This window comes from Eschscholzia californica, unplaced genomic scaffold, assembly GCF_041429995.1.
Source record: "Eschscholzia californica isolate CP2 unplaced genomic scaffold, dmEscCali1.0.p SCAF_3, whole genome shotgun sequence".
Taxonomy (NCBI): Eukaryota; Viridiplantae; Streptophyta; class Magnoliopsida; order Ranunculales; family Papaveraceae; genus Eschscholzia; species Eschscholzia californica.
Window position 1 is genome coordinate 49,258,570 of NW_028238420.1, and position 25,378 is coordinate 49,283,947.

Below are 25,378 nucleotides of genomic sequence, written 5' to 3' on the forward strand. Positions count from 1 at the left end.
AACAAACATCTGAAATCTGAATTGGGTGCCAATTCAGATTTCAAATCTGAAAAAAACAAAAAACAAACAGCACCTAAATGTTATACAAAAAAAAGAGTTAATTCTTATATGGCCCCCTACTTTGTGACCAGCTTCCTTTATGGCCTCCTTTTTTTCGTAAATTCAAATATGGCCCCCTATTTTCAAGTAAATGTCATTACTACCCTTCTTAATTTTAAATTTAAAACATTTAAAAAACATTATTTCCACCTCACCCCTCTCTCTCTCTCCACCTCATCTCTCTCTACAACTCACCCCTCTCTCTCTCTCCAATTCACCTCTCTCTTCCAACTCACCTCTCTTTCTTCCAACTCACCTCTCTCCAACTCACCTTCATCTTCTCCGATTAAGGTCGCCGGCCGGAAAATTTTCCGGCCGGCGACCTCCAAAAAATAAAAAAATTCCTCTCATCTCTCTCTCTCTCTCTAAAAACTCCAGCGAAGGGGGTTTCCCTTCGCCGGAGCCGTGAACAGAGAAAGGTCTGCTCGTGAACATACCAGTTTTTAGAGAGAGAGAGATATGAGAGGAATTTTTTTTTTTTTAAGGTCGCCGACCGGAAAATTTTTCGGCCGGCGACCTTAATCGGAGAAGATGAAGGTGAGTTGGAGAGAGAGAGAGGTGAGTTGGAAGAGAGAGAAGTGAGTTGGAAAGAGAGAGAGGTGAGTTGGAAAGAGAGAGAGGTGAATTGGAGAGAGAGAGGAGGGGGTGAGTTGTAGAGAGAGAGAGAGGGGTGAGGTGGAAATAATGTTTTTTAAATGTTTTAAATTTAAAATTAAGAAGGGTAGTAATGACATTTACTTGAAAATAGAGAGCCATATTTGAATTTACCAAAAAAAATGGGGCCATAAAGGAAGCTGGTCACAAAGTAGGGGGCCTTACAAGAATTAACTAAAAAAAAAACACAGACTCACACGAACTCTTAGCCACTGAAAAGTGTGTTAATTTGCAAAAAATTGAACATGATCCTAATAGTTTTGAGACTTACAATTATTGAAGCCAAGTTGATAAGATCAACGAAAAATCAGGCCAAATAAACTACGTCTGGAATCCGATGTGGACATCAGTATTTCACCTAATTTTTTCTCCCATGAATGATGATTTTGGAACTGATTTTCCCTTTTAACAACATGATCCCACTCATTTAGATGACTTTAAGGGAAATAAAACCATGGTTGTATGTGCCCTTAGGGTTTGAGTTAAGACGACAGGGAATGTTACAACCTAGAGATCAGAGTAATTGGAGAGTAGTAAATGCATGATCCACGATGGGGAACAAATTATTAGCTCATCACATCTCTTGCAAATTAAAAATCATTCAAAAATCTCATGTACTATGACGCCTTATCAGTTATGGCTATTGTCTCATTTTCTAACACCTAAGCATTACTAAGTTTTGTTTCCGACAATAGTTCCACGAGGTCACGTAAAGACATTAACTCTTGCTATGTTTGAGTATATTGTCTAATACGATATCGTGACACCGAACCCTTAGCATTCATCGAAATTATCATTACCATAAACATCCAGACCAAGCAACAAGTACGAGATAATGTTCATAGCGACGTTTCCAAGAGCCAATGCAAAAAAGTGTTGAACAATTTGTATAGTGGTTTATCGTCCTATTTTAAAGAACGATAATTCTCTTCTGACACTAATTCAGAGATAAACAAATCTAAAATTCTTTATGTAAGACAGATTGTTCTTACTCTGTTTTTTAAAATCCAAATAAGAATCTTATTTTAAATAATAAAATAAGGAAAAGAGGTAGAGAACAGAAAATAGTTTAATTAGAACCGAGGCGAGGGATCTCTTTCCTTAAGACAATAATTCGTCTTGTTTAATGTACCAACAGTATAACTCATTTGTCTCCCAGGATACAATGGATTACCTTTTCGGATCAGAGGTACTTGGGTTTAAAAATCTTCCGAACGTCAATAAGTATTGAAAACTCTTGAATGCCTTAAACTGTCTTAATTCGAAGTAAATCTTCAAGTCTGATTTCATGACTTATTTAAAGGTGGAGGTGACTGTTAACAAACAATCACATTTGGAGGGAACAGTCATAACCCTCTTAAAGAGAGGAGGTACTGATCCACGGGTTTAATGTGGTCCGTCAGATCTAGATTTAATCTTGTCGGTCGGATTGCCTTTTGGTATAAAATAAAAACAAAAGACTTCTATGCTCCTAGAGAAGTGCAAAGTGCGTGCAGGTGCCTCTAAAGCGCCCTAAACGCCCACGCGTGTGCGCGGTTTGCGTGGCGTAACCCGCGCAAAGCGTTAGACCTTTGTTTCATTAATACTATAGTATGAGAGAGCAACTTATTATAAACCCTCCATCTTCCTTTAACTTACCCGATATGGGACTTTCCTTAAATATTTCACATCTTTCCATATTGAAACTCAAACTTCGAAAATTAATATCTTATTCACACGGAATCGGTTTTGAGCAAACCATAGCTTGAAATTCAAGCCCTCGACGAGGCAAACGCCATAGTACATTATTTGAGTTATTCCGACAATGGAAACTTTATCAAAAAGGCAAAAAACTCTCCTGCTGGAGCGTCGATTCCAACAATCCCCCACATGAATAAATATTGATGTTTTAGAATATACTGTTAGCATTGATAGAGTTCTCAAACGGAAGTTTTCTGCATCAAGAGGGATAGCTTTTGGCTTTGAATCTTCCGTAGTGAATAGCTATCGGGTTTGCAAAGACTTTAGTGAACATATGTCTTGAACTGAGTCTTATGAGCTGCAAACCTAACATTAACTATCATACAACTAGTTTCATTACTTTTTGTAGTTCTCGGTTGTGTTCATTTCGGTCGTGAACATTCCCAGATTTTCGTGTGTGTGTTAAAGAAGTCTGCCATTACGACCTTCTTATAGAACCGGCCCCAGTTCACACACATATAGGTAATTCTTTTAATTGTATCATGCAATACCATATTTTAGAAGAAATTCTAAAAATTAGGAATTACTTAAAGCCAAATGCTTATACTTTCTATCTGCAGGCAACATTGATTCATCCTAGGAATGGGTAAGAGATATTTCTCTTTCAGTGTTACTATCGAGTCAGTATATAACTTCAGTTTCCCGTTGAACCTAGATCTTAGGATCTCCAGTCAGATAGGTTGGGTTTCCGTTATGATTTTACTAATTTTCATTAGGCAGTAACCCCACTCCCCTCGATGCTGCAATTACTAGCTCTCTAGATAACCCTTTTGTAAACGGATCCGCAAGGTTATCTTTGGACTTGACATACTCTACAATTATGACTCCTTCTGAGAGCAATTGCTTTGCGATATTATGTCGAGCGTCGATTCCAACAAAAAGCACTGACACTAAGCTTGTACACACTTGTTTTTCATATGGATTGAAGAATCATTAAATTACATCATACATGGCATTGATACATCGGGAACCAAGCTTGGACTTCTGGTATGCGGAGTGAATGTCCAACCACTAAGTCAAATAATAGTGGACGCTTGGAAACATACTTGTAACCCAAATTCTAGATTCAATTTAACTACTATCATTAGGTGGCCTAAGTGTACTCGTCAGTAAACTGTCACAAGTCCACCACAATACATCACATTCTAAAATACTACCATCATACTTATAGTCGAAGCCCCAAAGATTACCAACTCCTACAACGTACAATTATTACCGTAGGAGACACAACAGGAGCGACCCTAGGCCAAAGTGGCCAAAGCAGTCGCTTTGGGCCCTAAATTTAGAAAGGGCCCAAATGTTTTAGCAGTAGATGATTATGTATAAGAACAAGTCTGCTTTTAAACGTCAATGGAGTTCCCGCACAATGATTTAGAGTTTTTTTTCTTATGAGAAATGTTTAGGGCTTGTTACTAGTCCTAAACTCCCACTAGACCCGTGTTCAATTAAGTCTCTAACTCTATAACAAAAAACAAGAGTAAGTCTCTAACCCTGCCTCTGCATTATCTATTTTTCCAATAGACACTACACATTTCTAATATTGAAGGATCATTTAACTAGTTCTGTTTTTGTTCAAAATGAACTAGTTGCGAATGGATGCAGGGCCAGCCCAAGTATATCGGAGGCCCTAAGCGAAATTAAAATTGGGGTCCCATACACTGTATATTAAAAAAAATTAAATAAAATTTAAACAATGCAAAGGGTAGAAGAATGGAACCCTTGACCTCTTATCCAAATTTGAACTCTTTACCACTTAGCTACGCCTTAAATTATGTTTGAAATTGGTTTAAAATATAATTAATTTTTCGAAAGTTACATAGAAAATAGGAAACATGAGGCCCTTGATTATTTGGGGCTCAAAGCGGCCGCTTTGGTGGCTTTGGTCACGGGCCGCCCCTGAATGGATGATGCTATATTTGGTATGGATTCAACTAGTATAGATACATTGGATGTTTGATTTTTCGATTTTTTCTTTATATCAAGCAAATCATGTTTAAAATAATTTATTAAAATAAATTGATACTACTGATGGGTTCCAACATTTTCGAATTTTTTATTTTCTTACAACAGTTCTTAACATATAAACATTCCTTTGAATACATTTCAAGAAAGTGTTATATTCTATTAATTTTATTTCTTTCATAAATCTCTAACTAAGTTGGAGCAAGAAATCAAGGAAACATATCTAAATCGAAGAGAGTTTTTCAATTCCAAAATTTAAATGAAAGTTAGTATGTTTTCTATTTTAGCTCAATTAAATTAATGCCGCTCTCTTTATAAATATTACAACATAATTTTAGATGTGATTTTATTTTTGTCTAACGAAACCCCAATTTTGTTCACAACTTTGGGCTTCCTAACGACTAGGGCCGGCCCTGTCACTGAAGTACACACAACACACTATCTTTTTATCACAGCCACACGAAATCATATTCGACCTAGCTTCTTGATTATGACCAGATCACCATCACCAAAAAATAAGAAAAAAAATCTTATTCACCCTCACAACTAGCACGGGCACTAAGAACAGAGTAAAGATCGACAGAACTTCTTTCACTTATTACAACAGGACCCTAATTTCAAATTATACCAACTAAAACAAATCCAAGTTCAACTCTATCACAAATGTCTCCACCAGAACAATATTATCGATTCACATACCTTGAATCCATATATTATTGAGATATGTGAGTGGCTGAGATGGCATAGATTACAGGTTTTTGCAATCTTCAATGTGTAAGTAACTATAGGAAAGGTAATTTGACTGAATGAATCTTTCATTAATCAAGATCTCTTTAAATAATACAAGGCTGTGCATGATAATAGGAAACTAGTTAATATAATACAGCAACTTTCCTAAGATAATGAGATTTGCTATCTTTACAATATAATCGCTAGTTAATATAATACAGCAACTTTCCTAAGATAATGAGATTTGCTATCTTTACAATATAATCGCTATTACACCCCCGCAGTCGAATCGGGAGGTTGACGGACGTTGAGACTGGATCGAAAGTCATCGAACAAGATGCGTGGCAAACCCTTCGTGAAGATGTCCGCCACTTGATAGCGTGAAGGCACATGCAAGACACGAACACACCCCCGCTGTACCTGCTCTCGAACAAAGTGGATGTCGAGCTCGATATGTTTCGTCCGCTGGTGCTGAACAGGGTTACCGGATAAGTAAATGGCACTGACATTGTCGCAGTAGATTAAGGTAGCTTTGAGGAGCGGTTGGTGTAGTTCGAGCAATAGATTGCGAAGCCAGCATATCTCAGACACAACATTAGCAACCCCTCTGTATTCAGCCTCGGCACTAGACCGTGACACAGTTGGCTAACGTTTGGAAGACCAAGAAAGTAAGTTGTCTCCAAGGTAGACGCAGTAGCCGGATGTAGAACGGCGCGTATCAGGACAGCCAGCCCAGTCGGCATCAGTATATGCACGAAGTGATATGTTGGGAGCAGGGGTGAGAGAAAGACCATAGTCCGTAGTACCCTGTATGTACCGAATAACCCGCTTTAGAGCGTTCCAGTGATCATCTGTGGGAGAGTGCATATGCATGCAAATCTGTTGAACAACATAAGAGATGTCGGGACGTGTGAATGTGAGGTACTGGAGAGCACCTGCCAAGCTGCGGTAAGTGGTAGGATCGTGAAATGGAGTAGAACCTGTGGTGCCCAGCTTGGGACCAGTGTCAACCGGTGTAGCAACCGGTTTGCACGAGTCCATTGCTGCCCTGTGGATGATGTCTCGTGCGTATGTCTGCTGAGATAAAAATAGACTATCACCGGTCCGCGCAACTGAAATACCCAAGAAGTGAGATAAGGGGCCCAAGTCTTTCATAGCAAATTCAGCAGACAAGGACGTCATCAAGCGACGACGAAGGGCATCAGAAGAGGTGGTGAGGATGATGTCATCCACATAAAGAAGCAAGTAGGCAGTGTCCGGACCCTGATGATAGATGAATAGAGATGTGTCCGATTTGCTTTGAATAAAGCCCTGCAACAAAACAAAATCAGTAAAACGCTGGTACCAGGCACGTGGAGCTTGCTTCAAACCATAGAGGGACTTCTTTAGTTTGCAGACATAGCCGGGGAAATGGGGATGCCGAAACCCCATGGGTTGATGCATATAAACTGTCTCTTCCAAAGTGCCATGAAGGAAGGCGTTAGTAACATCCAATTGATTAATCATCCAAGAACGAGATAGAGCCAAGGTCAAAATGAGGCGAATGGTTGCCGGTTTAACAACCGGACTGAAGGTCTCACCACAATCGACACCAACCTGTTGACTGCGACCATCACAAACTAGGCGAGCTTTATACCTCTCCAAACTACCATCCGAACGAAACTTATGTTTAAAGAGCCACATACATCGAATAATGTTCATGTCAGGTTCACGAGGAACCAACTCCCAAGTCTCATTGTTAATAAGTGCACTAAACTCATTGGTCATGGCGCTGAGCCATTCAGGTGATGACAAGGCAACCTGTGGGGATTTGGGAATAGGCACAATAGTGGAGGTGTGGAGATTAAACTGTTGCTTGGGTTTGGTGATGCCGTCCATGGCACGAGTGCGCATGGTGCGGGTCGGTGGTGGTGGGTTTGGGTGGTGGTGGGCCTGTAGAGGTGGTTCGGTGGGTTGGGCCGTATGAGGAGGGGGAATGTGGGCCGGATCTGGTTCGGGTGTACGGGAAGGAGAGGGAGGGCGAGTGGGAAAGCCGGGTGGAGAAGTAGGTGCCGGGCCAGTGGGCTGGCCAGGAGTGGGCTGAGCCCGTTTGGGGCGACGGGAGTAAGTGAGTGGAGGAGGCGGGGTAGGCCGGTTGGGGGGCTGGGTGTTGGGCTGAGTTTGAGTGGTGGGCTGATGTGAATTTTGAGGAGAGGGGTCGGGTATGGCAGTGGGCTGTGGAGCGGGAGACGGGCTAAGGTGGTCCCAAAGGAGGGGGTTTAGGCCGTGGGAGAGGAAGTTGTAAGAGTCGGGTTGGGTTGGTTGTGTGGTGGAGTAGGGAAAGATTGTCTCTTCGAATTGAACGTGTCGAGAGATGAAGATAGAATTTGTGGTGAGATCTAAGCATCGGTAACCGCGATGGTTCGGAGGGTAACCGATGAAGACACAAGGTTTGGATCGGTTGGCAAGCTTGTTAATGGTGGTGGAGGGGGTTAGGGGGTAGCATAGACACCCGAACACACGAAGGTGGTCATAGGTGGGGTCACATTTATATAAACGTGAGGTGGGGGAGAGAAATTGGGTATGTTTGTTGGGGATGATGTTAAGGAGGTAAGTTGCGGTTTCAAGGGCGTATTGCCAAAATGATGGTGGCAATGAGGACTGGGCAAGCAGAGAGCGTATCATATTATTAATTGTTCTAATTTTGCGCTCAGCTTTACCGTTTTGGGAAGAGGTATAGGGGCAGGAAAAACGGAAGTGCATGCCGTTGGTACGGCAAAAATTATGGAAGGCGGTGTTATCATATTCTTTACCATTATCGCATTGAAATTGTTTGATTTTGTTACCAAATTGAGTGGTGATGTAGTTGTGAAAAATGGTGAAAATAGAAAACACATTGGATTTATTAGTGAGAGGGAAGGTCCAAAGAAAGTTTGTAAAGTCATCGAAAAACAAGACATAATACCGGTGACCCCCGGTGCTAGGCACGGGAGACGTCCAAAGATCGCTGTGAATGATATCAAAAGGTAAAGAAGTACGATTACAAGAATCATAAAATGGCATGCGCACACTTTTACCAAAAATACAAGCTTGACATAATGGTTTGTCATGTTTATTAGATGAACTCGAAACAGATAAAGGTAAAGTATTTAAAATGGAGGAACTCGTGTGCCCAAGGCGTTGATGCCAGCGTTCTTGAGTGGTGGCCACGAAAGCAGAGGAGGTGGTGGAAGGAAGAGGTGCTGTCAGCGGGTACAGATCTCCCGAGCTATTGCATCGAAGGAGGTGGGCCTTGGTCTTGAGATCCTTCACAGTAAAACCGAAAGGGTCAAATTTAATGGATAGTGAATTGTCAGTTGTAAGTTTACGGACAGAGATAAGGTTTTTAACAAGGTTTGGGGCATAAAGGACATTGTTTAATTTAAAGGGTGGGAATGGGGGCGGTAGGGTGAGGTTGCCTTGACCAATCACGGGAATGGTCATCCCATTACCAACTACAATGTATTTGTTAGTGCAAAAATTAAAAGAAGACGGGAAGCGGTTACCTTGTGGGGATTGCATGTGACCGGATGCACCAGTGTCCATGACGCCATGAGGGTCCTGCTGTTGGAGAGATAAGGCATAGAGGGCCTGTTGGATATCGTTGGGGGTCAGCGTGGCCGTGTAGGCCTGATCAGGAGCTGGGCCAAGGATGCCTGCTGAACTGTTGCCGGTCCTAGGTGCAGACGGGTAGGGACAGGGCGGCACTCCGGAGTGTGCGGCCGAGTTATTGCTGCTGGCCTGCATAAGCGAACTCCACTGATTTGCGGTCCAAGAATTAGGGAACACGATGTAGGGGTGTTGAGTGGAGTTGTTGACAGAGCGGCCGCCACGAGAGGTGCCTTTGCCACGAACAGGAGCCCTGGACCTGCTGCGATTGCTGGAACGGTTGGAGGCAGCAGCAGCAGAGTCGCTGGTCAAGGTGGTAGCGGCTAGGGCAGTAGCCGATGTGGCTGCAGCCCGAGCAGAGAGGGTTTTCTTGTTAGATTCGGCCATGGTGAGGCGGGAGCGACATTCGCTGAACGCGGGAAGAGGGTCCCGGTTTTGAAGAACTGTGGAGATGCTTTCATAGGCCTCGGTTAGACCGGACAGAAGCTGAGTAACAAGGCGTTGGTTGTCTACGGGAGCACCAACGCTGTTCAATTGTTCCGCAAGGTGCTTCACTTGTTGACAGTAGGCAGCCATATTTGGAAAAGCGTCTAGGTGAATGTTCGAGAATTGTTGCTGAAGATGGATTTGGCGGGCAAGTTTGTTGTCATTGAAGTGTTCAGCGATGGCTGCCCAGGCTTCGTGAGCCGTCTGTCCGGGGACGAGAATGATATGGAGAAGAGGTTTGGATATTGTGCCATAGATCCATTGCAAGACCAAGGCGTCAAGGCGAGACCATAAGGCATCGGCTTCTGCCTTGGCTGCAATAATCCTGGCCGCATCAGCGTCAGACGAGGAGGTGGGTGTAGCGGCTGCAAGGGGACGAGGCTGCAGATGATGGTACACCTGGTAGGCACGACAGTGGACCTCGAAGAGGGCTGTCCAGGTGGTGTAGTGGGCTGATTCGTCTTCCAGAATCAAGGGTATGACATTCTTGATATTGGTGACGGTCATGGCTGGGTGTATTTTAGTATCCAAGAGGTCAGACATGGGGCAGAAAATGAGGGCAGAATGGAGGAGAAAGGCGGAAGGGTAGTGGGTGAGAGGCTGCCGGCGGCAGAAAGAGTTGAGGAGGCCGGCGGCAGGAATAGGGTTACAGGCAGGAATTGAGGAGCTCTGATACCATATAGGAAAGGTAATTTGACTGAATGAATCTTTCATTAATCAAGATCTCTTTAAATAATACAAGGCTGTGCATGATAATAGGAAACTAGTTAATATAATACAGCAACTTTCCTAAGATAATGAGATTTGCTATCTTTACAATATAATCGCTAGTTAATATAATACAGCAACTTTCCTAAGATAATGAGATTTGCTATCTTTACAATATAATCGCTATTAGTAACTAACTCCATTTGTAACTCTGAAACAATGAATGAATTATGCAACCTCTCTTTCTAACTCAAGTGTCAAGTTTGGAATGTGTGCAATCTTGTACCAATCGGTTCCCTTGTTCCTGTCACATCGTCTGTGTAGATCTGGATGACAATTTACGATCACTAGATAATTGAGAGATGTGAGTGGTTCGGAGGGTAAATATTTCAGATTATGGCAATTATAAATATGTAAGGAATCAAGTGTTGTGAGGTTGGCTATCCACCCCGGCAAAGATGTCACCTTAGGTAGGTCAAAATGATACAGAGAACGAAGAACAGGGAGGTTGTAAAACTCATCTGTTGAAAACTCAAATTCCGGACAACCTGCAAAAAATAAAACATAACAAGTGATCTTCTTAGTTATCAGATTTTCTTTGATTTCATGCAACGAAAACTGGAAATCTAAAACGAGACAAAGAAAATAAATGATCACTTACTATGGATGGTCAATTCTGTTAGTGAAGTGAGATTATTATAAAGCTCCTTAGTGAGATTCTTTAGCTTATCACAATAACTTATCTCAAGACTTGTAAGATTTTGCAGTGTCATCCCTGATACCCCAAAGGATATTAAATCGTAAACTTCAGCAATCTGAAGTTTAGAAAGTTGAAGGGGGCAACTTTCTAAACAGCTTACCAAGAATGATTCTACGCAACTCAATAACCGTAAGACTCTTAAAGATAGCTGCAACTGGGGAATTTTTCTTAACTTGGTACACTTAGAGATGATTAAGTTTGTAAGGTGGGGGAATGAAGTTTGTCTATCTTCTTTTATTCCGTTTTCCACTTCTGATGACGGTGACGACCATTCCTCCAAACTAGGCATCTCAGATATTTCTACACGTTCAAGTGAAGGAAAGAAGACGAAACCTGATAGACCACCATGATTTCCATGATAAAACTCATCTCCGATGTATCTCACGGAATCCATTTTATGTAATTGAAGAATTTTAAGTACCGGTAGTAGCCCAAGCGCCGGTAGATGTTCCACCCTTTGACAATCAAAAAGTTTGATATTGACCAAATTAGAGATGCATGATAGACCACTTGGAAACATTGCACCTCCATACCCATTTATACAAAGGTCACTCAAATTAGATAGATGTTTGAGGCTTTCCGCAACAATTTCCAGCACCTCTTCTTGTTGTTCGCTGGTGCTGTAACTATTTCCTTGCTCGAGACTAATTGGCGGTGACCAATCTAAATGTACGACACGCAAATTGTGCTTTCCCATTAAGTTGGCTTTTTTAGCGTCAACTACGTTTCTCACATTGTTCATTGCTTTTATCGTTAATTCTCCTTTCAGGTTGTTCAGTCCTTGTAATTGCTCAATAGTAGAACCACTCTCTGCACCTACAATGAAGAAGCTTAATGTTTGGAGATTAACCAATTCTCCCATTCCGTTTGGCATTCGGGTTAATGCATCACAACCCAAAATGCATAGATGTCTGAGGCTTCTCAGTTTCGATAGGTCTTTAGGTAACATTTGGAGCTTTTCACAGTGAGTTAGGTTCAATGTTTGGAGATTAACCAATTCTCCCATTCCGTTTGGCATTCGGGTTAATGCATAACAACCATCCATGAATAGGTGTCTGAGGCTTCTCAGTTTAGATAGGTCTTTAGGTAACATTTGGAGCTTGTTACAGCTCTTAAGGTTCAACGTCTGCAGATTTCTTAGTTGACAAAATGATTTATTGGGTAATGAAGTTATACCAGTGTAGGAGAGATTGAGGTACCTCAAGTGCTTCAAATTGCTTATTCGGTCAAGCTTTGCATTTACCATGCTTAAATTTAATGTCCGCAAATTTCTAAGATTTTTGAAGTTTAGTTGAAGATGAGTTCCATTTCTAAAGCGTTCACATAGAAGAGTGCGCAAATTTGGTTTTGATCTTTCCACTAAAAGCACAAGATAGCTCTGCAGTGAACTTGAGAACTGCGGATGAAAAGACACATGTCTTAATCTTCTATTACCAGTATTATTTCTTGTTTTGTCATTCCCAATCACAGAGCATTCTTCCCTCATTATAGAACATGCAAGATCATGCATTAAATCATGCATTTTACATGATATCACATTGCCAAATTCATCGTTATAGGTGTCTTGGAAGAAGGACCTCCACAATAAATCGTTAAAAATCTCAATTCCTACATCTTCCAACTCTAAGTGACTACCTTTGAATGGAACAAAACCGTTTGCCATCCATAAATGAATCAATTCTTCTCGGTTGAATTCGTAATCTTTTGGAAAGACGGAGCAATAAGCAAAACAGGACCTCAAATGTGAGGGTAAATGATTGTAGCTCAACCTCAAAATTGCTAAGATATTGTCTTCATTTTCTAATTGAAGTTCCCAAATTTCATTGTCTCTAACAAACAACCACTCTTTCTCTTCTCTTTTAAAGCGAAGTAGTGCTCCTAATGTTTTCGCAGCCAAGGGTATACCTCCACACTTAAGCGCAATCTCCTTGCCAATAGCTTCCAATTTCGGATAAACTTCTATTTCGTTCTTTCCCGTGTCGAAAGCACGATGCTTGAACAATGAAAAACAATCCTCATGGGATAAACCTTTTGGGCGACACACTGGAAGCGTAGACATTATCGATGCCACTTTTTCAAGTCTGGTGGTCACAATAATTGAACTACCTTTGCTTCCACATCTGAATGAGGATTTCAAAACATCCCACTTGTTCATATCATCATTCCATACATCATCTAACACCACTAAGAATCTCTGCCCATTAAGTTTCTCGTGAAGGCGACGTTGCAAAGATTCTAAGTTTTCGAGATCATTTGCAACTCCTCCTAACGATTCTATAGTAGCTCTGAGCAGGAATTTCGGGTCGAAGTCGTCAGAGACACAAACCCAACATCTAAGCGGAAAATGATCGACAACCCTCTCATCATGGTACACCATTTTAGCAAGAGTAGTCTTCCCAAGACCACCCATTCCATGTATGACACATACGGAAGCGTCTCCTCCTCGACTATGATTTCCATCCTCCTCAACCCCTGTATTTTTTATCAATAGGTTCACCATGTAATCTTTATCATCTTCCCTTCCATAGACTTCTTTCTCGGCTATGACGGAGCTAGTTTCTAGGTGCTGAGTCGACCTCGGTTCAACTTTATTTCTCACTTCCAAATGGAAATCCAACCTTTCTCTGGCAATCTCATCGAACTTTCTCTGAACTTTTCTCATTCTTTCCGCAATTGCCCGACGAGAATAAACTTGTTTGAAATTGATACAAGATGAGAGATGTAATACCTTAACCTTGTCGGAAGTCTGGATCTCCATTGTTTGAATGGTTAAAGCTTCAGTAGCTAACTCATCCAAGATGTCCTCGGCATCATAAGCTGCATCCTTGAGTTTATTCAACCAATTCTGAAGGGGTTTGTTTTTAAGTTGTTTTAACTCGGCGTCTTCGATGACATCTTTAATGGTGGATAGTGTGCTGGAAAATTTCTCCAACTCTTGTTTGAAACCAGAAAGCAGAGCAAATTCAGATTGGATAAGAGAACCGAGATTACCAAGAACAGTTTCAACTAAAGGAGAGACTAAAACTTGAAGAGCCATTGAAGCAGCCATCTCTTTGTCTGGTGGTAGGGAGATAGATCTATAGCAGGACTTTACAAAGTGATATCTCTCTCATTGAAGTAAATAAAGACTTAGAATATGAGGTAGAAAACTGAGGCTGATCAAGATAAGTGGACTTGCTGGGGCCTTTCATTAAAGTAAATAGTTGGGGTCGGGGAAGGAAACAGTTCTATTATGCCAAATGATAGGCTTATGCCTTGATCTCTTAATTAAGAGAGAGTAATAAGCTGAGTTAGGTAAGGTTAACTCAGTGGAGAGGACTTGGACATTTTTATTATTGGCAACTAGGTCACCCTATTGGTATTTATGGCTAATCTCACATGCCCCCTCACTTTGTGAGGTTTTTCTGGGCTAAGCATTTTTTTTCGGGTAACAGTACACATACATCTTCTAGGCCTATTACGTGTAGGTTTAGTTCTTAACATATTAGTCATGTAGGTTTAGTTCTTAACATATTAGTCATCTTCTATATTTATCCGTCTTCTCTGTCACCACCAACATATCACCGTCATAAAGCGAATAAAAATGTCCCATTATCAACTATAAAACAATAGATAGGCAAACTCTATGTACAAATTTCAACAAAAAAAAACTCTATGTACAAAGGATGAGGCTTAAGCAGTTCTAGTCATCAAGAAACAGAAAGCTAATTCCTTTCCAAAAAAAATATCGGTAATTTGGGAAAGGGAAGTTTTATAAGGCCTCCCCAATTTTGTTAAAAGGCCTCGGGGAGGCCTTTTAACAAAAATGAGGGGGCCCTATAAAATCTCCCTTTGGGAAATTCTATGTACAAAGGATTTTTGACAAAACTCTTGACTGGATGAGTCATACGGATAAAAGAACGGTCCAGATTAAAGTCAAACTTTAGAAAAGCTGTCTTTTAGTAAAAGTGAGTCATTAAGGCAAATATTTTGTTATTGTAGCACACCCCAAATGATTTATGTGAGTATGTGACTGTCGGCATTCTTTGAGTGATGGATCAGAATCCAGCATAATGTTTTTATCATCGTCATCAACTCAAACCCCATCATTGGTCATTGCTTCAGTTTTCTCCTATCACTCTTCATCGTATAACTGCTCTATTTAATTTTGGAAAAGCTCCTATAAACATAGGTAAAACCAAAACCGAATCAACCTCAAATGCCCAAGAAAAGAGTGCATACCAACTAAAATTTAAGCAAGCAAAACAAAATGTAGTAACTGCAGACAGATGATAGTTGTGCTTCTATTTCAACTAAACTTCAAATTCACCAACAAAACTTCCCTCACTTACTCCAACAAGACCCTAACTTCAAAATTCACCAACTAAACCAAATCCAAGCCTAACTCTTTCACAAATTTCTTCACCAAGACAATATTATCATCACTAGACTAATCCCATGTGCCAAAATTCTGAAAAACATCAGTCACCTCTAACTCACGAGAAACTCACCAACCAAGTCTGTTTACGTGGGATTACTGATGCGCCTAAAAGACAAATCCAGAAGGAAGTCATTGCCACAAGAAACGTCAAAATCTTAGTAACATGCCTCATCGAACCTTCGAGTAGGATCTGGATTCCTAACTAGTTCCAACACAAACAAAACTCCAGTTCAAAGTAATGGTTATGAAGGAAACCATATCCTTTTCCACAAATGAGAAAAACATTAACACAACTTTCTCCACTCAAACTATCCAAATACAATACAAATACGAATGTGGTTAATTGGAATAGGGTCCGTGGGTATATAGACCAAAATAATATTCAAAAAAGGTTTATGATCCAATCTTCCCAAAACATGGATATTTAGTCCTTTTACAATATGGACATAATAACCCATTCTTTATGAGAGAACTACTGTCCATGTCCCTCCTACAAAAATCACGGGATTTTTAATTTTCCAGGGTGAATTTGGAATGTTTCTAATGTGGGCGTGATTTAGGGGATTTAAAGCAACTAACGTATAAATTCGAAATTGATTTATCTCTATCTTCTAACCGTTTTGGAAAGCAAATCTATTTCCAAATCAATTCACAACAAAAATCGTAACCAAATCAATTTTCTCTCTCTTTACAGATTTGGAAACCAAATCAATTTTCTCTCTCTTACTATGTAAATTTTTTTCGATTCAAATCAATTTTCTCTCACTTAACTTTCAGATTTGGAAATAGTATATTTTCTAGGATCAATTTAACGTGATTTGGGAGTTAATATACAAAACATATATATCACTTTCTCTCACTTAACTTTCAGTTTTGGAAATAGTATATTTTCTGGGAACATTAAAGCAACATATGTTTTCGTTTTTACTCATACATAAATACACATAGAATACAAATTGAGAAAAAAATACGTAAATTATGTATTATTTATGACGAGAAACCGTCATTTGTCAAGTATACAACATAATTTATCAAATGTATGTGGGTCTTGTTCAATAAATTACACATAATTTCTTTTACATTCATCCTTTACATTCTGTTACAAAAAAAAGTACAAAATCTTCTTTGGTTCAAAAATGGTGCCCATCCATGTACTCTCCATTAGTTTCGTTGACTCACTTTGATTTGATGATTCTTTTTGAAATTTCATCTGGTATATCAAATCTACACACATAAATACACATACATTAAAGAAAAAAAATCATATATTGTATTATAAACTACATGTACAGTTTCGTAAATTATACAATGTTTGTCAAATTTTGACAAAATTTGAAGGTTTTGAGTAGTTTGGTAAACTTATCAAGGCTACTGTTGTGGGTGAAAAGTACACGTAATGGTAAATAAATAATACATAATTTATGTGCACTTATACGTAAATTATATACATAATGGTAAGAACATGAAGATATACGTAAATTATATATACTTTATTGCAAAGTACACGAGATTTGATAGTAAAGCGAAGTATTTCTACTAATGAAATGAGTACTGTTTTGGTGTTAAAGCACGGGTAATGTTCTATAAATTACCAATAATTTACTATAAATTGTGGTAATTTACGATACAGTACATGTACTGTAAATTCTGTTATGAGTAACCGTACGAAATAACAAATGTTTCATAAATCCGTACGGATTGAAAATCAGATCTGAAGAAAAAAAAAAATGAGAATATCATTAAGCTTAAATTACAAATCTAAAGATATCTGCTATGATGATTGATTGCAATAATGTCAAACTCGAGTTGAAGGATTAAACATCAAGATCAAAAACATAAATGAAATTTTAAGAGAGAGAGAAAGAAAATAAACATCAAACATTCGATTGAGGATTGATAATCTGATCTCACAAAATATCAAAAACAACAGAAGATTAAACATAGATCTAAAGAAATATGATATTATCACTGGATGCAAACATAACATACTAACTTTGAAGGAATCATTGAATAAAGAATAAACATAAAGATCTTAAACAGTTATGAAAATTTTAGAGAGAGAAAATAAACATCATACATTCGAAGTTAATGAATTAGTAAACAGATCTTATAGATATGTATCATAAATCTGATACGTTTTATAATAGAGCGAAATAATTAGGGTTTTAGTTATAAGAAGAAATATTAGATATTAACAATGGTGTTTATAAAGATTTCGAAAGTATTAAACCTGATAAATGATGAATTTGGACAGCAATATAATGTAGAAGAAGAAGATTTTCTGAGTTTAATGGAGGTTTGTCAACTAAATCGGTTTTAGAGAGATCAAATAAAGAGTTTCCGTTACTGAAAATAATGAAGATATCCTTACTTTGAATAGAAATATGATTGGAGAGAAATATGGGAGATAATAATGAAGATATCCTTACTTTGAATAGAAACATGATTGGAGAGAAATATGGGAGATAATAATGAAGATATCCTTACTTTGAATAGAAACATGATTTGAGAGAAATATGGTAAATAAATATGGAAAAAGATATGCATAGATTTCGAAGATAAATCAGTTATAAAATATAGAAAGGTTAGATTAGGCATTATGAAATAATATTTATTCTAGAGATTTGTGTTTTCTCTCTAGATGAGACCAAATGGACTAGATATCCATTTATATTATTTTTTTGGTTTTAAAACCCTTTATAGGATTAGAGAGGATTATATCTACTATTAGGACCCGTTTTTTGGACTATAAACCCAAAAATTCATTGGAATACGAAGCGTCTGAATCAAATAGACCCAAAATCACAACCCGAATCAACAATTCAAACAAAACACACAAAAACAAACATTCTCAAATCTGACTCTGAGACAATTCCGACCTAACTACTTAAAGAAAAAAAAACGAACACTATTCAAAATCAAACAAAAAACTGCAATCCAGATAATGGACTTAATTTAAGTAATAATCTAAACCTCATTTCAATACGGAGATCAGAAAAGCATTCTGATCGAAATCCTTAACAAGGTTAGGTTTTCCGAAAAATATGAATTGAACAGTTCAACGAGTAAAAGAATGCCCTAAAAAATTCAAATGATTGACGCTATACAAATAATTCTGAGAGATTAAGAGCCATCAGAGGGGAAGAAAAACCTAAAGATTTATCTCATTGCGTCATTGTAAATACAATGAACAACTCAAAGCCCTTGCGCAATATCCCAACATCATATGGGCTACTTTCTCTTCAAATTCACAAAAAGTGATTTAAATATGATCGAGAAATAGTTTAGTTGCCGAGCAAAGAAACCCTAAGTGTTATCAATCGAGCGAAGATTCAATGATTTTACCTCTTTTAAGATGGTTGATTGTGAAGTGGGTTTGCGATAAATCAATATCCATCAGTCTAGAGAATGAAATTAGGGTTTCCTCGCTGGCTAGAATGGTAGATAACCTTTCCGTCACATATCGTATTATAAATGCGCCGTTGACACATATGAGAAATGACTAAAGGTGTCCCCGAACATAACCAAAAGGGTGCCTCTATACACAGCTCACTTTTTAACTATGACGTTTCGCTTGAGTCATTGACGCCCGTCAATCCAATGTCCACTACGAGACAGTAAGCATGTTGTCAGACTGGTTTCACTATGAGGTTCGGCTAAGACTAAGAGCATCTCCAATATAACACTCAAGAAAAATTCAATTAATTTAATGTGTCAAGTATGAATTGAGTTTCTCTTTCTTAGGTAGCACAATTGAGATACTCAATTCAAAATACTTCTCCAATGCAACACTCAAAAAACCTCAACATTTACTTTAAATTTACTCTTGTTTTTTGTTTTAATATAGTAAATGATGATGTGGATCAATTGAGAGTGTTGCATTGGAGAGTGTTTCTCTTTTAAAACTCAAATAATTTTATGTGTCAAATTGAGTTTTACAAGTTGAGTGTTGCATTGGAGATGCAACACTCAACATGTAAAACCTAAAGATTTGATCTCATTGCGTCACTGTAAATACAATGAACAACTCAAAGCCCTTGCGCAATATCCCAACATCATATGGCTACTTTCTCTTCAAATACACAAAAAGTGATTTAAATATGATCGGTGAAATAGTTTTGCCGAGCATAAGTGATATCGATTAGGTTAAATATAAAGTAGTAAATAGATCCAGCAAAGATTCAATGATTTTACCTCTTTTAAGATGGTTGATTGTGAAGTGGGTTTGCCAGAACTCAATATCCCAACTGAAAACAGAGGGTGAAAAAATCGGATCGTCTAGAGATTGAAATTAGGGTTTCGAGTCTCGGTGGGTAGATAACCTTTGGGATATTTAGTAAATCCCCCCCACTTATTTAGCAATATTAGGACTTCACCCCTAAAAACATTATCGTTCAGACGTTAACCCCCATTGCCTCTTTTTCCGTCAAAATCTCGTTATGTAGTAGGCGTGCGAGTCATGTGCTTGTTATCGGACCAAAATACCCCTGTCCTAATTTTTAGTATATGACCCCCATTTATTTAGCTATATTAGGATTACACCCCCGACCAAAATACCTTGTCCATTCGAATAGTTTATCCCGAGCTAATACCTTCCAATGGTAGGGTGGATCGTGTCTTTACCAGTCCGAGGTAGTTGTACCCTAAAATTACTTGTATGCGTCAAGTTCAAGTTATAACATCCACCAAACAGAACCCGAAAAAGAATGGAAGAACAACTGGTAGTAATTGTACCCAAAAATGGTGTAATTGGTTTCAAAAGTCTCTGTTTTATAATTGTTTCTCACAAAAATCTGATATTGAATCTTCTAGTCCTGTTTTAAGGAGTTGTCCATTGCTTAGACATGAGTTTCAAAAAAAAGATGAAATCTCAGAAGATTTTGCTAGAGAAGAATTGAAATCTAGAATAAATGTAGAAGAAATTGAAGAAGGAGAAGGAGAATCAATCAAAGAAAAAAAATTAAGGAAGAAATTCATCCATGTTAAATCGATTTTCAGGTTGTCCTTCAACAACTAACCAAACTATTTTGGTTGGAGGTGTAGTCCTAATATAGCTAAATAAATGGGGGTCATATACTAAAAGTTAGGGCGGGGGTATTTTGGTCCGATGACAAGCACGTGACTCGCACGCCCAGTAAATAAAGAGATTTTGACGGAAAAAGGGGCAATGGGGGTTAACGTCTGAACGATAATGTTTTTAGGGGTGAAGTCCTAATATTGCTAAATAAGTGGGGGGCGTTTACTAAATATCCCATAACCTTTCGGTCACATATGGTGGTATTACAAATGTGCCATTGACACATATGAGAAATGATTAAAGGTGTCCACTACGAGACAGTAAGCATGTTGTCATACTGGTTTCACTATGAGGTTCGGCTACGAGAAATTAATATCCCATCAGTCTAGAGAATGAAATTAGGGTTTCGAGTCTCGCCGGGTAGTAGAAATGTAGACTGGTGGATAACCTTTCCGTCACATATCGTATTATAAATGCGCCGTTGACACATATGAGAAATGACTAAAGGTGTCCCCGAACATAACCAAAAGGGTGCCTCTATACACAGCTCACTTTTTAACTATGACGTTCCGCTTCAGTCATTGACGCCCGTCAATCCAATGTCCACTACGAGACAGTAAGCATGTTGTCAGACTGGTTTCACTATGAGGTTCGGCTAAGAGCATCTCCAATGTAACACTCAAGAAAAATTCAATTAATCTAATGTGTCAAGTATGAATTGAGTTTCTCTTTCCTAGATAGCACAATTGAGATACTCAATTCAAAATACTTCTCCAATGCAACACTCAAAAAACCTCAACATTTACTTTAAATTTACTCTTGTTTTTTATTTTAATATATAAAATGATGATGTGGACCAATTGAGACACAACAATAAATGTTGAGATACTCAAAAGAAAACTCAATTCTCAACATTTATTGTTGACACATCATATTGAGTTTCTAGTTAGTGTTGCATTGGAGAGTGTTTTTTGTTAAAAACTCAAATAATTTTATGTGTCAAATTGAGTTTTACTAGTTGAGTGTTGCATTGGAGATGTTCTTAGGTTTTGGGTCTGTCCAATTTAAAACCTTGTTTACAGGTTCGAACTGTGTAGTCTGAAACCATTCAGAGTCTTCAGATTAGATAAACTTCATTAACACTTACAAATTATTGTACGTCATCAGGGTCGTGTTTGAGGGTGTACAGACAGGGTGCCCGTACAGGGACCCCACCTATAAGAGGCCTGTTTTCGGTAATGTCTTAACAGTTAAGTATATAAAGACAAGGATACATGCCTAAACATATGAAATCTCTTAGTCGAGATGGTAAGGTACGTTTCATCCCATCTATGTGGTATATTATTGCAGAATTTATAACAAATATTAAAAAAAAATGCTGAAAAAAAAAAACAGAAGAGAAAGATGCTAATTTGATATGGGAAAAAATAACATTGGGCCTTAAGCAATTGTAGCCCAAGTCATGTTTCTATAAACCATAAAACTGAAACAAGAATTTGGATATTCTCTCCGAGACTTAAACCTACAACCTTTGTGGTGTTAGGCCACTATTATACCAGCTAAGCTAATCTCATTACATGTTTTAAATAGGATTTTAATCTATAAGTATATATCGCTTTAAATTTTTCGGGAAAGGGGTCCTAGGGAGAGGAGGGTCCGGTGCGACTGCACCCCATCCCCCGCGCCCCGGAGTAGTAAATGCATGGAAAACAAATTATTAGCTCATCACATTTCTTAATATTTTATAAATCATTCAAAAACCCCATGTACGATGCTTATCAATTATCGCTATTGTCTCATTTTCTAACACCTAAGCATTACTTAGTTTTGTTTCCAACAATAGTTCCACTAGGTCACCTAAAGACATTAACTCTTGCTATGTTTGAGTCTATTGTCCAATACGATATTGTTATCATGACATCCAACCCTTAGCATTCATCGAAATTATCCTTACCATACCAGACCAAGCGACAAGTACGAGATAATGTTCATAGCGATGTTTCCAAGAGCCAATCCAAAAAAGCACTGACACTAAGCTTGAGTACACACTTCTTTTTTATATGGTTTCAAGAATCATTAAATTACATGATAGATGGCATGGATACATCGGGAATCAAGCTTGGGACTTCTGGTATGGGGATTGAATGTCCAACCACTAAGTCAAATGGCAGTGACGCTTGGAAACATTTTTTCTTGTTGAAGGGTAATATATTAAGATAAAGAGTCTATTACAACAAGCAAAGTAGAAAAACAAAATTACAATAAGTAAAGTAGAAATACAATATAGCAGAACTGAGGAATTGCATAAGATAACGTCGATTTTTTGAGCATTCTTCATTCTGTAGCTTGCAAATCTGGCAGCTCCTCTTGGGAATGATATGCAATTTGATTTTAAGAGTCCTTCTGGTTGGTTGAGAGATGAAACTTCTATCTAACTTCCTGTAACATTGAAAATGGATTAAACATACATTCATAGTTTCAAGAAGAAACGAGGATGTCTGCAAGATGGAACTATTAGATGGTTCCGAGTTATCCTGCCAGTATTCTCCATATAAAGAGACCATATCAACTTGAGTTCTACATTGTAGAAACAGGTTACATACCTGGAAAATGGGATCGTCGACATAGCCCGAGTATAAATACTCAGCTAATCCGACAAATGATCGCAAATGAATTGCGACAAGGGGTGGAAGTGAAAATGTTACGGAACTTTGATAAAGAGTTAAGTCTATTAGATAACCAAATACAAAGGTGATCATCAAAAAGTGAGATGGAAGATAAGAAACAAAAACAACACGACAGAGGTGGAGATTGATGTTCGAAATATTGTGTCGTCCAGGGTCGAAGGGAAAGTTGAGATGAATGCTTTTTATTTCTGTTTTGGTTGAGAAACAAAAGTGCCCAGCAATTGTATGAATAATGTTTCTAAACTGTATAGGGTTAAAGATGGGTGAAACTAGGATGGCTAGCCGTTCAACATGATCGTCAGTGTGTCGACTACAAGATAACACTATGTAACTAGCAAAAGTACTATGATTGAGGAAGGCGTAAAGGTTCAACCTGACCTGAAGACAGATGGAATCGAAATCAGATAGTAGATTTTTCTCGAAAGTGATGAATACCATAAAGTTTGAGTTGTGCTTTGTTAGGATTAAAAAGAAGGTTGAATCTAGAGCTTGGAAACATAGTTGTAACCCAAATTCTGGGCTCTATTTAACTACTATCATTAGGTGGCCTAAGTGTACTCGTCAGTAAACTCTCACAAACCCCACCAAAATACATCACATTCTAAAATATTACCATCGCACTTATAGTGGAAGCCCCAAACACTCCAGATTCCTCCAAACAACGCATAATTATTACTTAAGAGTCGCAACAGGAGCAACCCTCAGCCAAAGTGACCAAAGCAGTCGCTTTGGGCACTAAACTTAGAAAGGGCCCAAATGTTTTCGCAGTAGATGATTATGTATAAGAACGAGTCTACTTTTAAACATCAATGGAGTTCCAGCACAATGGTTTAGAGTTTTTTTTTCTTATGAGAAATGGTTTAGGGTTTGTTTTTTTTTAAACCATATTTCATTCATAAGTGATTCGACCACAAGTTACATGGATGATAATTTTTATTTCTTTGAGAACTACATGAGAGTTACATACGATAAGTTCATAGAACTTTCGAATGTAAAGTGCCTCATGAATGAAAAGAAATTGACTAGACACAGATTGAAAAACAAAAGACCCTAAAGGCCGACAAAAGATCCTGAAGATCGAAAATAAAAAGACCCTAAAAGTCGACAAAATACATAGAACTGAAACTAAAATTGCTCCAACCGAGAGAACTACCGCCGACAATGAATGTAAATCGCAAGGCCAACCACCACCATCACTGCTGAACAAGTCTTTGAGTCCTTCTGTTTAGGCTTGTTAGTTGATAGATCCAAAGATTCAAGAAGCTTCAATCAACCAAATGTTGTTGTATCAATTCATATTGAACCCTAGAAATCCCAAATCTCTCTTCTTTTCTGCCTCTCTCACTCCATCAATATGTTACTAAATCTTTCGAATCGTTTAAAAAGTTAAAAGAATCGATCAGCTCGCTTTGGGCCACCAAATTTTGGCGGCCACATTTGCAGATGCGCCTGTAGAATTTTGTAGCAGTCACGTTTTTGAACTTAAGTCCAGTAGAAACTGAAATAAGAGGCCCGTATTCAAGAGGAGTTGGTTTCAACAAATGGGCCCGCCAAAAGTTTGAACTTTTCAACCAAATGATCATTCCACACATGTCTGTTTTCACTCCTACTTCATCTCTCTAGATTCCATGTCTCTTTGTATCTCTTGGCCACTCTCTGTCACGGTCTAACCTCATCCCCACTTCTCTCCACAATTAATACATGGCCAGCGCTTTGGAGAAAGCTAAATAGTTTTCGGGGTGTGAAATTTTAAAGGGGATATGCAAATTTTTGAAAATTTTCCGAAGAAATATATTTTATGGAGAATATTTTTTACCCCTCTCTCTCCCCACCTCACCTCTTCCTCTCTCCCACACCACTCTCTCTGTCTTCTCCGATCAGGTCGCCGGCCGGAAAATTTTCCGGGCGGCGACCTGGAAAGATAAAAAAAAAATTTACTCTCTCTCTCTAGAAACTCCGGCGAAGGGGTAAAAAATTTTCCGACCGGCGACCTGGTCGAAGAAGACAGAGAGAGTGGTGGGGAGAGAGAGGGGTAAAAAGGAAAAACTTTTTTATTGCAAATTTATAATATAAGTTAATATTATATTTTAAAGTGGATACATAATTTTTTTTTTATCATTTAGCATATATGTAACTTTTATTTTTACTTTATTGCGTTGTTTTTGTTACGTTCAAGTTATTCCTGATTGATTTTCGTTTGTTGTTAAAACAAAATTAATTTAAATTTCATCTTTTTGGGTGGTTTCTATTATTTATTTATTTTTGTTATGGGCAAGTTATTCCTCATTAGAATTCTTAATGAACTATGGTATTTTTAACTATTCTAAATGCTAAAACTCATTTATAACAACTGAAACTCTTCTCATAACATGAGGTTTATGTTGGAATCGGAGCCAATTTTGGCTCGACCCGACTCGTCAAACTCAGAAACCGAACGCGCCATTGCGTTCGTCTCGTCGAGCTCTTAAATTTAGAGCAAAGAATTACTC

The 25,378-nt window shown here is 38.4% G+C and overlaps 2 protein-coding genes across 6 annotated transcripts in view; both read right to left on the reverse strand.

Moving 5' to 3' along the window:
* LOC147551264 (dolichol-phosphate mannose synthase subunit 3-like) overlaps window positions 1–18,573 on the reverse strand; it is a 32,041-nt gene extending 13,468 nt beyond the window's left edge. Inside the window, exon 1 of the transcript XR_015238943.1 lies at window positions 18,531–18,573. The gene's annotated coding sequence lies outside the window, so the exon portion shown is untranslated. The remainder of the gene's footprint in view (window positions 1–18,530) is intronic.
* LOC147551265 (disease resistance protein RGA2-like) lies at window positions 4,972–14,499 on the reverse strand. Of its 5 annotated transcripts, none has more exons than XR_015238939.1 (4): window positions 10,667–13,956; window positions 10,471–10,553; window positions 10,200–10,331; window positions 4,972–5,237 (listed from the first exon to the last, which is right to left on the reverse strand). XR_015238939.1 is itself a non-coding variant. In XM_086672558.1 (4 exons), the coding sequence occupies exons 2-3, from the start codon at window positions 13,812–13,814 to the stop codon at window positions 10,234–10,236; spliced, it is 3,468 nt and encodes a 1,155-aa protein (XP_086528684.1). In that variant the 5' UTR covers window positions 13,815–13,942; window positions 13,989–14,499; the 3' UTR covers window positions 4,972–5,237; window positions 10,200–10,233. The 5 variants fall into 5 exon arrangements, 4 of the variants coding, with proteins under 4 accessions (XP_086528684.1, XP_086528687.1, XP_086528686.1 ...); XM_086672558.1 differs by adding an exon at window positions 13,989–14,499 and having other exon boundaries at window positions 10,200–10,553; window positions 10,667–13,942; XM_086672561.1 differs by having other exon boundaries at window positions 4,972–5,188; window positions 10,216–10,331.
* Window positions 18,574–25,378: the final 6,805 nt, after the last annotated feature.